The sequence below is a fragment of the Vombatus ursinus genome, unplaced genomic scaffold (assembly GCF_900497805.2).
Source record: "Vombatus ursinus unplaced genomic scaffold, bare-nosed wombat genome assembly UNPS02000749.1, whole genome shotgun sequence".
NCBI classification, from domain to species: Eukaryota; Metazoa; Chordata; class Mammalia; order Diprotodontia; family Vombatidae; genus Vombatus; species Vombatus ursinus.
The window spans coordinates 21,629,403-21,641,605 of NW_020940527.1; the positions used below are offsets into that span (position 1 = coordinate 21,629,403).

The 12,203-nt window shown below is 37.1% G+C and overlaps 1 protein-coding gene across 2 annotated transcripts in view; it reads right to left on the reverse strand.

Moving 5' to 3' along the window:
* The window catches only part of VSTM4 (V-set and transmembrane domain containing 4), a 135,429-nt gene that overhangs the window by 11,676 nt on the left and 111,550 nt on the right, over window positions 1-12,203 (reverse strand). Inside the window, exon 8 of one of the 2 annotated variants that reach the window (XM_027861082.1) lies at window positions 10,760-11,201. The exons of the other annotated variant lie outside the window; for it this stretch is intronic. Within the exon in view, the coding sequence (XP_027716883.1) occupies window positions 11,076-11,201 (126 nt within the window). The 3' untranslated portion in view covers window positions 10,760-11,075. Of the gene's footprint in view, window positions 1-10,759; window positions 11,202-12,203 lie in introns of those variants that run through there. 2 annotated transcript variants of the gene reach the window in all.

Below are 12,203 nucleotides of genomic sequence, written 5' to 3' on the forward strand. Positions count from 1 at the left end.
ATTTATTAAGTACCTACTATGTACCAGGCACTATACCAAGTGTAATATAGTTATCTCATCTGAACTTCACAACCACTCTGGGAATTAGGCACTATTACTATCCCCATTGCACAATTGAGGAAACAAAGGCAGACAGAGGATTAAGTGACTTCCCTGGTCACAGAGTAACTGTCTAAGGCAACACTGAACTCGGGTCTTCTGACTTCAGGCCCAGCACACTACCCACTGTCCCATCTAACTGCCATGTTTTATGCACAGGAAGAAACCACAAGTGAAGGGCGTGAAGTGCCTTGTCCCAGAGTCACTGAATAACCTTGTGGGAGAGAGGTTGAAGACGACTGGAAGAGTGAGGAAGGCAGGTAATGAAAGACCCTGGAGGCCAAAGAGATAGTTCTACATTTCATCTTAAAGGTGATAGGGAGCTACTGGAGTTTCTTGAATGGGAGGAGGATGGGTAAGGATGTAGTATATGGTCAGATGTGCCCCTTAGACATCAGAATATAATATGTACTGGAGTTGGGAGAGATTTGGGTCAGAGAGGCCAACCATCATGCTACTACAATAGTCCAGGTACGAGGTGATGAGGGACTGTGCCAATCACTCAGTCAACATTAAACACCTACTATGTGCCAAGCACTGTGCAACTGCTAAGGTTACAAAAAGAAGCAGAAGATAGTCCCTGCCCTCCAGGAGCTTACAGTCTAATGGAGAGGCGTACAATTTCATGCACCAGGATGATACATGAAATGAAGGCAAGAATACACAGTATATGGAAAACAATGACCTTGCCTCATTGCTTTATTTTGACTCAAATTCATTTGCATACTAAATCAGAGAGGATTTGGGGAATGTCTAACTATAAACAAGATAATTGTCTGGGACAAACAACTGGGATCTGCCTCCAAATATAATAGTTAAAAAGGAAATAATTAAACTTGGAGAGGGAGCATTCTGTCTAGCTTTTATTAGCTGGGATTTATGGCTATGATTAAACAGCTATCAGCCTGCCCTTATCAGAGAAAGGTTTTCTAGGCACTACACCCTAGATATTCATTCATTTAACAATAAAGTGACTATCAAATGCTAGACATTGTTCTAGAGGAAAGAGAAAATAAGTATTTATTAAGCACCTACTATGTATGAGACCCTGTGCTAAGCACTTTACAAATATCTCATTTGGTCCTTTCAACTCTGAAAGAACTCTGGAAATGATTTTCCTCATTTTACAGTTGAAGAAATGGAGGCAAATAGAGGTTGAGGGACTTGCCCAGGGTGCTTGTTGTGATGGTGATGGTGGTGGTCCTTCCTTCTCGAAAAGGACCAATGACATCACTAGGGTGATGCCTTGAATTGTATTTAGGTGAAGCAGAGCTGCATAAAATTGTCAGCCTCACTTTCTCTTCCAGGGTCATCAAACTCCAGTGACAAGATATGAGTCAAGGTGACTGCCAGTGACCCAGGATGCAATGAGTGTTGCCTCAGAAAAACCAAGGCCTGGTGAAAGACTTTATAAAAATGTAGTAAGCTACTCAAGGACAAGAATGAAGTCTTATAGTTTGCTATAGCCCCTATAGGGCCTGTACGGTGCTCAGTACACAGCTACTAAGTGTCTGAGAGAAGATTTGAACTCACAGGCCCAATGCTCTCTGCACGACGGTGCACCCCCCAGCTACCTATGTATTGTACTCTGTGCTAGACAGTGAAGATAGAAATAAAACAACATTAACTGTTTGTCCAGGGCTCATGAGCTATGAGTCTGAGTGAATGTGGACCCACAGAGTACTTATAACCTGATGTTTTAAGTTATTCTGATGTTATCCTGTGGGAGAGGGAGTATTCTCACCCTATACAGAAAATAAAGGAGCTATACTATAAACCCCTAAGGTCCCCTCTACGTACTTTGTCTGGGTGAAGGGACCACATGCCTGACAAAGCATGAGCATGCAATTCATGGCCAAGAGTCTAGCTGCCACTGTATAACGCCACCACTGAGGGACAAGTTTCCCCATCCTATAGCTTTTTTTCTTTGTTGCTTCATAAGAAAGTGGTGAGAACTAATGAGATAATGCCCCTAAAGTCATTTGAGCTCCATAGAGAAAAATTCTCTGCTCTTACTGTCAATTGAGACAAAAACCTCAGAAAGATCTTGAGAAGCAATAAATACAAAGCCTTAGGATATAACTTTTATTTAACAAATTGCTTTATGTATTAAAAAAAATTACTGTATCGTTATGTCTTGGTAAGGAAGCAGGGGGAGGAAGAATTATTCAGCATAAGATCTACCTCTCAGCAGCTATCCAGGTTTGTGGAAGTTTTCCCAGGTGTTATTATGGGGCTTGCATCCGTAAAGCTTCCTGAATTACCTTCCATTAGAAAGCACCTCATTGCAGTGAAATCTTTTGCAATGGTGTACCCAGAAAACCAGGGAAGGGGAACATGACAGCAAAGCTTGTGTGCATCTCCTCAGTTGGGTTCTGAGAGAACTAGACTGCAAACTGGCCACAGAATGTGCTGTCAGTGGGGACTTCCAACAATGAGGGATTGGGGCTCACCAATAGTATGCTGATTTTCTAATGGGGCTGTTTCCCGTTACAGATTTTCCAATATTTTGTAGAAGGGTAATATATTTTTCTACAGCTTTGATGGTGATGCTCATTTTTGATAATTAAAGTGTTCCTTAATTCTTTGTATTTTTTGATCTCCCCTCATTCACCACAGGGAGGAAACTCATTCCTTCATTTACAAAATAAAACACTCACTTTAATCTTCTGGGTTGTTGGCTTTATAGCAAGGGTTCTTAACCTAGGGTCCATGGACTTAAAATTTATTTTGATAACTATGTTTCAATACTATTGGCTTCCTTTGTAATCCCATATATTTCATTTTATACATTTGAAAACATTCTGAGAAAGGGTTCAGAGGCCTCGCCAGACTACCAAAGGGGTCCAAGACATAAAACATGGTTAAGAACCTCCCTGCATTAGAAACTCATTGAATCTCAAAGCTAGAAGGGATCTGGGAGACCATCTATCCAGTCCAACTCAGACCTGAAAAGGGATCCCATCTTCTACATGTCCAGCAAGTGGTCAACTAGCCTTTGCTTGAGGATATCCAGCTAGGGGAAACCCATGATTTCCCCAATTATTCCCTATTTTTGCTCTGTGTATTTTGGTATGAATTTATAAGTTCCTGTGAGTAGAGATTATTCCATTCTTTGTACTTGATCCCCGACACCTACCACAGCAACTTACACACAGTAGGTGCTTAATAAATACTTGTAAATTGATTGATGGACAGTTCTAATGATTAAGAAATTTTCCCTCACATCAAGTCTATAATCACCTCTTTTCAACTTGTACTCATTGGTCCTGGTTCAGACCTCTAGGACCAACCAGAACATGATTAATCTTTCTTCCACGTAGCTACTTTTTTAACATTTAATATTTTAACTATTTAACATGAGAATGTCATGTTCCCACCAACTCTCCCAAGCCTTTCTAGAATAAATCCCCTTAGTTTCTTTAACCAATACTCACATGGCCTGATTTCAAAATCCTTCCCTGTCAAAAGAGGCTTCCAGATAGCTAGTCCCTAGAATTGAATATTATTCTCCAGGTGTGATATGACCAGGACAGAGGACTGGGGGACTGTCACTTGCACAGACCTGCATAAATATCCCTGATGCTTAGCACTTTACTCCTACGAATATAGACTTAAGATCACATTATCTCCTCTGGAAATTCTGATCATAGATATTAAGAAAGCTAGATTTCCTGTCTCCATTTTAGAATCATAGCACATTTTAAGACTGAAAAGAAAGGAAGGTTCAGAAAGAAGGAAAGGAAATTGATTATTGTTTGTGCAATTGATAGTACACTTCAGGAATCATTAAACAAGGGGAACAAACATTTGTTAAGCACTACTATGTGTCAGGCACTATATTAAGCACTTAACAGATATCTCATTTGATCCTGATTGTTGCTTAACTAGACTATCTACTAATCTACTTTTCTATTTTTTTTTTACAAATATCAAATAGTTTTGATGATTAGTATAAATTGAGGTCTGTTAGTCAAAGGATATGAACAGGCAGTTCTCAGATGAAGAAATTAAAGCCATCTACAGTCATATGAAAAAAATGCTCTAAATCACTATTGATTAGAGAAATGCAAATCAAAACAACTCTGAGGTACCACATCACTCCTATCAGATTGCACAACATGACAAAACAAGAAAATGATAAATATTGGAGAAGATGTGGGAAAATTGGAACACATGCATTGTTGGTGGAGTTGTGGACTGATTCAAACATTTTGGAGAGCAATTTGAAACTGCCCAAAAGGCTATAAAAATGTGCATATCCTTTGACCCAGCAATAGCACTTCTAGGGCTATATCCCAAGGAGATCATGAAAATGGGAAAAGGATTCACATGTACAAAAATATTTATAGCAGCTCTTTCTGTAGTGGCAAAGAATTGGAAATTGAGGAGATACCCATCAATTGGGGAATTGCTGAACAAGTTGTGGTATATGAATGTAATGTAATGTCGTACCAGTGTGCTATAAGAAATGATGAGGAAGTGGAATTTAGAAAAACCTGGAAAGACTAGTATGAACTGATGCTGAGTGAAGTGAGCAGAACCAGGAGAACATTGTACACAGTAACAGCCACGTTGTACAATGACTAACTTTGATAGACTTAGTTGTTCTCAGCAATGCAGGGATCTAAGAAATCTTCAAAATTCTCATAATGGAAAATGCTACCCACATCCAGAGAAAGTACTATGAAGTTTGAATGCAGATTGAAGCATACTATTTGCTCTTTTTTTGTTGTTGTTTTGTTTTGTTTCTTGTTTCTCAAGGTTCCTCCTATTGATTCTAATTCTTCTTTACAACATGACTAATGTGAAAACTTATTAATAGGAACGTATATGTAGAGCCTATATCAGATTGCATGCTGTCTTTGGGAGGGAGGGAGAGAAAATTTAAATCTCAAAAGTTTATAGATGTGATTATTGAACACTAAAAATTAATTAATTAATTAAAAAATAAAAATGGGAAAAATGGGAAAAGGACCCATATGTACAAAAATATTTATAACAGCTATTTTTCTGGTGGCAAAGAATTGAAAAATGAGGGGATACCCATCAATTGGGGAATGGCTGAACAAGTTGTGATGTATGAATATATTGGAACACTATTATTCCTTAAGAAATGATGAGCAGATGGACTTCAGAAAAACCTGGAAAGACTTACATGAACTGATGCTGAGTAAAGTAAACAAAACCAGGAGATCACTGTACATAGTAACAGCAACATTGTGCGATGACTGACTTTGTTAGACTTAGCTCTTCTGCGCAATGCAATGAATGATCTAAGACAATTCCAAAAGACTCATGATGGAAATGCTATCCATACCCAGAGAAAGAACTATAGAGTCTGAATGCAGATCAAATCATACTATTTTCTCTTTTTTTGTTGTTTTTTGTTTTTTCTTTCTCATGGTGTTCTCTTTTGTTCTGATTCTTCTTTCACAACATGACTAATGTAGAAATATGTTTAACATGATTGTACATGTATAACCTATATGAGATTGCTTGCTGCCTTGGGGAGGAGTGAAGGGAGCAAGGGGGGAAATTTAGAACTCAAAATCTTATTAAAAGTGAATGTTGAAAACTAAAAATGAATAAATAAATAAAAATAAAGAATATTTTATAATCAAATTTATGTGTTTTGAATGTGTCTTTAAAGATTGACTAACAGATCTTTATGCATTTGTTGTAATTTCTAGTGGAATTTCTCTTTTAATTATTTCCTCTTGAATTTTGTTTTTGACATATAGATATCCTGATGATTTGTGGATTTCATTTATATTCTACCATCTCATTTGTTTATTTGCTAATTCTTTGGGGTTTTCTAAGTAAACCATGATGTTTAGTAAATAAACAGGAATAATGCTGTCTCTTCTTTACCAATGCTTATTCCTTTAATTTATTCCATTGGTCTTATTGCTGCCACTAACACTTTTAGAAGTATGCCAACTAATAGTGGGGAGGGAAGTGGTTCTTTCTTTTCTCCTCTCTATATTGGGAAAATATCTAGTGTTTCATCACTGCAAATAATGTCAGCTTTTGACTGTAGACATAATGAAATTTTTTAAATGGTTGTTTTCATTTTTAATATGACCATGTTAAGTTTTTTTCTAATGTTGAAACATCTTTGTATACTGACTATAAATCTGACTTTGTCTTAATGAGTAATTTCTTGGATATAAATTTTTGCATTAACATCCATTAGTGATATTTATTCTGTAATTCTTTCTTTATCCTTTCCTGGTTCAAGTATTAAGACTATATTTTTATTATAAAAGGAGTTTGGTAGGATGCTTTCTTTCTTAGTTTTTGATATTAATTTTGTTAAGTGTTAATTGCTTTTTAAACATTGGAAAGAAGTCACAGGTAAATCCATCTGTATCCGGTTCCTCCTCATCACTCACCATATCCATAGCTTTGGGTAGTTCTTTTATGGCTTGTTTAATTTCATTTTCTTTAATTAATTTGTATGCATTTTCCAATTCAAATTATACTGATTTGAATATTAAATATTACATATGTGTGTTAACCTGACATTTCTTTTAAATTCTTAGTTTCATTAGAACATAACTCTATGTTGTAGGTTGTGGTAATTAGTTCTCTATTTTATGATTACCTTTACTTTTTTTAAAAATTTTGACCTTTTCATTTTCTCCTCATAATCTTTTTGCTTTTCAATTTATCTATTTTCCTGTAATTTTCAATATTTCCCCTTTTTATTTATTTTGGGTTTCTTGTTGGCTTTAGAGTTATTTTTAAATTGCATATTTACTTCGTTAATCTTTTATTTTCCCATTTTATTAATATATATTTTCAGGGAGATCATTTTTCCTCTAAGCACTATTTTAGCTGAATATCAGAAATGTTGATATAACATTAGGTAGTATATGTGTGTGTATGTATATATATATATATATACACATACATACACATGTATACACATACCTGTATGTGTATATGCCTATATATGTATATATACATACACACACATATGTATATGTGTATATATACATACATACATACAGAGCTTTAAGGTTTGCAAAGTTTTATATATATATATATATATAATATAAATACGTAATCTCATCTGAATAGTTGATGCTGTCTCATCACTGTCATTATCTTTCAAATAATCATTTGTTGTTTCTATGATTTTTTTTCTCTATATTTCCAGACCATACCATCCTCCTCAATTCTCTCTCAATGGAACCACCTGGAACCTGCCCCGGCCTCTCATATGAGTACTTCCATTAAATGCTGCCCAGACCAAGCCTCCACATCACTTCATAGCCATTTTCAGACAATGCTCCCTCCCGCTTTGACTATATTTCTCAACTTCTTCCCACCAGAACCAGGTAGACTCTGTCCCCTGAGATCCTTGGCTCTATTAGGTGAATATTTACCTTATCTTGCTTGGGACCAAGCCTCCATGTCATTTTCTGGCCATTTGAAAATTACACGACTATGTTATTTACCCTTTCCTGTCCAAATTACCCTCTTCCCCTTTCTACCTCTGACACTCTTCTATGTATTAATTTACTCAATTAGAATGTAAACTCTTGCTTTCTTGTATTCTTGTGTAAGCAACCCTGATGCTTAGCACAGTTCCTGACACAGTGCTTAAAAATGTTTTTTCTTTAGTTCACTCAATTCAGAATTTATTTTCACTTTTTCTTGCTAACACATATTGCTGAGGCTGAACATTATAGTTTAAATGATGCTTTAAGGTGATCTGTAGCTTTTAATTTTCTAGACCAACTTCTTTTATTAAGCACTTAAGAATTAACTCCTCTGAACTATGTGATCAGTTCTCTATTTATAATATGAAATTAACTATAATCAAGGTTCATAAATATTGGAAAAATGCAAAGGGTTATATAAATGAGACAATGTTTTTCAAGGGATTAGAAATGTTAATATAGCTTTCAAGTTCCTTATCTAAAACTTTGCACATGGCTGCAAACCCTTCACTTTTTTTTTTTAAGGGAGATGGATTCTATACAGTGACATCAAATTGAATCCAACCTCATAGTGCCGTCTCACAGAACTGTTTTGTTTCTTCAAAGACATTGGGAAGCCCCAAAAGGTGTCTGAATGCTTGTATAAATGAAGGAGTGCCATGGAGAGTTTTTAGTGCCATATTATAGTTCTTTTGTAATGGAAACATTTCCAAAACACTTGTCTGCTATGTTATATCAAAATCAATTCTTTATACCTGATTCACTACAAATGCATACTAAATAATTTCAATTAATTTCAGTTGGGTTTTCTCCTTGCTGCCTAGTATTCCTTTGACTCTTCTCTCTACGCTTCCAAGGTTACACTCAGTTGTTTCTAATCTCTTCTATCAAGCTCCCAATCACCTCATTTACCTAGCCACCATTCCTACACTTCGCTGAAAACCATTTGCCCTTTTATTTTTTTTTTCCTGATGGGGGAAGATGTCAAGCACTGGCTTCAACTTGGCTTGTTGAGGAGGAAATGGTGATTCTGAAGATAACCATACAATGTGGGACCATTTTAATTGAATTCTTTACTTTGCCTGAGTGTGGACGGGGAGGTGAACATCAGAGTATCTTCTGTTTAGCTAGAAATTGATTGAATCTCAGAATTAGATAATTCAAAGAGAATGCGGAGTTATCTAGTCAAATCAGTGAATAATATATATCCTCACTATAGCACAACTCCCATGTGTTCATTTAGCCTCTGATATAAGGCCAGAGAACCCATCAGTTCTTGAGGCAATCCATGTCTGGAAAGCTTAAATAGTCAGAAAGTTGTTTTTGTTTTTGTTTTGCTTTGTTTCTGGTATAAAACTTAAACTGTTGTCTGTGTCCTCCACCCAAGGCTCCTGGTTTTGCCCTTTGAGGCCAAATAAAACAAATCAAATGCTGCCTGCATATGACAGCCTTTCAAATACTTGAAGGTGGCTATCATGCTGCCCCTCAGTCATCTCTTTTCTAAGCTAAATATTCTCAGTTCCTTCAAATTTCGTATTTTCCATTTTCATTTTATTCTCACAAGGGCTTTGTATGGTAGATAGGTCAAAGAAGAGGGCCATTTTCCTTTCCCTGGCTACTAGGATAATATGGGAAAGAATAAGGACCAGATCCTAGAGGAAACTGTTTAAAATATATTATTTACATTATATACATGTTCCATGATGTAGCTCCCACCCCAGACTTGTACAATGTTCATTCTACAATCCCTCACAACGAACAAATGCATCAGAAAAAGGTCACATTAAGAGGTCAGTTTATGCAAAGGGATCCTTCTCCTGTGAAAAATCTTGGATTTGATTGGCAAGTCATAGGTCTGTGTTCTTTCCCCTTTCTGTGTGAAAAAGGATGTTTGTGTCAGGTCCAGACACCCTTTCAGCACTTGGTGAAGTACTTCTCTAAGACAGCTTGGCTAGGGTGGTTTCAACATCTTGTCCTTTTGATTAAGGGAGATGGTCAGAGGAACTTTACATATTACAGTATTTCAGTTTATAACCCAATCAATGTTGACTGTGCTCCACAGCTGAAAAGGGAAGCATGCCCCAAAGTGGCAAGAGAAAATGGCAGTGATGACTTATGTTGAGGGGCATAACTAATAAATAATTACATCATATACTCACATAGACTGTCTCAGCCAAGAAGTTCCAATCCCTATACCTATACCAATATTTCCACATCGTAGATTGGGATTGGGGTGGGGAGTATCCAAAGCTATGATTCCATCAATGTAGGGATCTCCAGGTATGAAAATTGTGAATTTCCAATGCAGATGAGCAACTCTCCTATAACTGAGAGTCTTTGAGAGTTGCCTGGGGGCATTCAGATGTTAAAGTGATTTGCCCAAGATCACACAGCTAGCTAGTGTGTGTAAGAGCCAGACTTGAATTCAGGTCTTCCTGACTCCAAGGCCTGCTTTCTATCCACCATAACATGCTGCTTCATTTCCATTTTGCATATAGAAAAATGGAAGCACCAAGAAAAGCCAAAGTTCACAGTCAGTTTGGGAATGAAACCTACCCCACCCCAAGCCCAACCCCTGCCCAGGCGTTTATCCACTAGAGTCCTTGGGGTCTTGGAATCAAGGGGATGAGTAAGCAGTCAAAGCGAAAAGATGCTTACAAAATGGATTTTTAGCTTCTAGGTACTCAATCCATGTTATTCTGGTCCTTTGAAAACCAATTATGACATAGCTACCATCATACACTTTGCTCTATAATGGCATTTCCTCTAGCTATATGTTATAGGTTTGATATCATCAGTACAGGAAGAGTAAAAAATACATTCTCTTGGTTTAAAACAAAGTCCTGGGAAAAAGGAAGACATCAGGGGTTCTGGCTGAGCAGAAGAATCTTCTCTATTGCCCCCAGAATTTGAGGAGTAAGATAACGTCCTGATCCAGAAAAAGAAAGAAAGAGAAAGAAAGAAAGAAGGAAAGAAAGATAAAAAGAGAGATAGAAGAGAAAGAAAGAAAGAAGGAAAGAAAGATAAAAAGAGAGATAGAAGAGAAAGAAAGAAAGAAAGAAAGAAAGAAAGAAAGAAAGAAAGAAAGAAAGAAAGAAAGAAAGAAAGAAAGAAAGAAAAAGAAAGGAAGGAAGGAAGGAAGGAAGGAAGGAAGGAAGGTAGAAAGGAGGAAAAGAAGAAAGAAAGAAAGGAAGAAAAGAAAGAAGAAAAGAATAAAAAGAAAGAAAGAAAGAAAGAAAAAGAAAGAGGAAAGAAAAAGAAAGAGAAAACAAAAAGTTGACAGATCTGTCATGGATTCCCTTAGAGAAGAGCCTGGGGGCTGGGGCTCCTGTCTCTTTGTCAGGAGCCAATTCTGTGACTCCTTCAAGCCCTGGGGATGCTACTGGGGAACAACACAGAAGTGTAGAAGTACAAAATACAAAAACAAGGACTTTGTTTCTGAGGTTTCATAAATAATGGGCCTGATGAGTATTAAATAGGACGTTGAGAAAAGCCCCGGGAGGCAGATGCTGGGAGGCAGGTTTACAACTTGTTCTCTTCAAAGAGAATCTGGGCATAGACCGTGCTGGTGGGGAGGCCCTTGGATGCCTGGTGGGGTTTAATCAGCTCCAGCTCAGCATATGTTAAGCTTTCCTCCGTGATTTTTGGCTGCAAGACAAGAACAACAACAGAGTTACAGATGACTGCTTTCTTTTGGAAAGTGCACCATCACCCAAAGAGATCTCCCTTACCCTGAAAAGTAGGGACATGGGCCTAAGGTTGGGGAAGCGAGGGGAGCTGTATATTTAGAGTTCCTTAATACTTAGTACCTTTGACAAACAAGGGAAGCTTCTTTATGAACCAAGACATCAGTGGTCACAATTCCAGATGAATTGATGGGAGTAAATGATCTGGCATCTAACCAGCTGACTACCCAACATCTGGACATATAACATGAAAGCATGCTGATCTTTGGAAGCATGTGCATTGGTCACAACTCAAACTGATCAATCAAAGTTTCTTAACCCTTAAAATACTTGTCACAGACATTTATTTTTGGCCTTCATTCCATAAATGAGCCCTGCCTCCATGAATGAAGGCGGGGAGGGAATAAACATTCATTTAGCGCCTATTATGTGCCAAGCATTGTGCTAAATGCCTTACAAATATTTAATTTGATTCTGAATGATGGAGCAGTTTGGTTTTGCCTTAGGAGTTATAGAATCTTAGAGTTGGAAAAGACCTTAGAGAGGTCATCTAATCCAACTTCTCACCCAGTTCGGGATGATGATGATGATGATAATGATGGTGATAATGATAGCTAGCACTTACATAGCACTTTAAAATTGGCAACATACTTTATATTTCATTTAATTTTGTTGGAGTCCTTCCCCAACAACATAATGGGTCACATTTATATACTATTTTATAGTTTACAAAGCTTATTCCTCAAAAAATCCTGCGATGAAAATAGAACAAATGCTATCCCTATTTTACATATAAGACACACGAGGCTTAGAGAGTTTAGGCAATATGGCCCAGAAACCACTCAACTAGCAGGTAGCAGAGCTGGGATCTGATCCCAGGTTTGGGGGCTGCAGTTCTAGTTCCTTTCACTCTTTCACTTCGACTTTCTGATGACATCCCTGATAAGTGGCTAATCAACTTCAC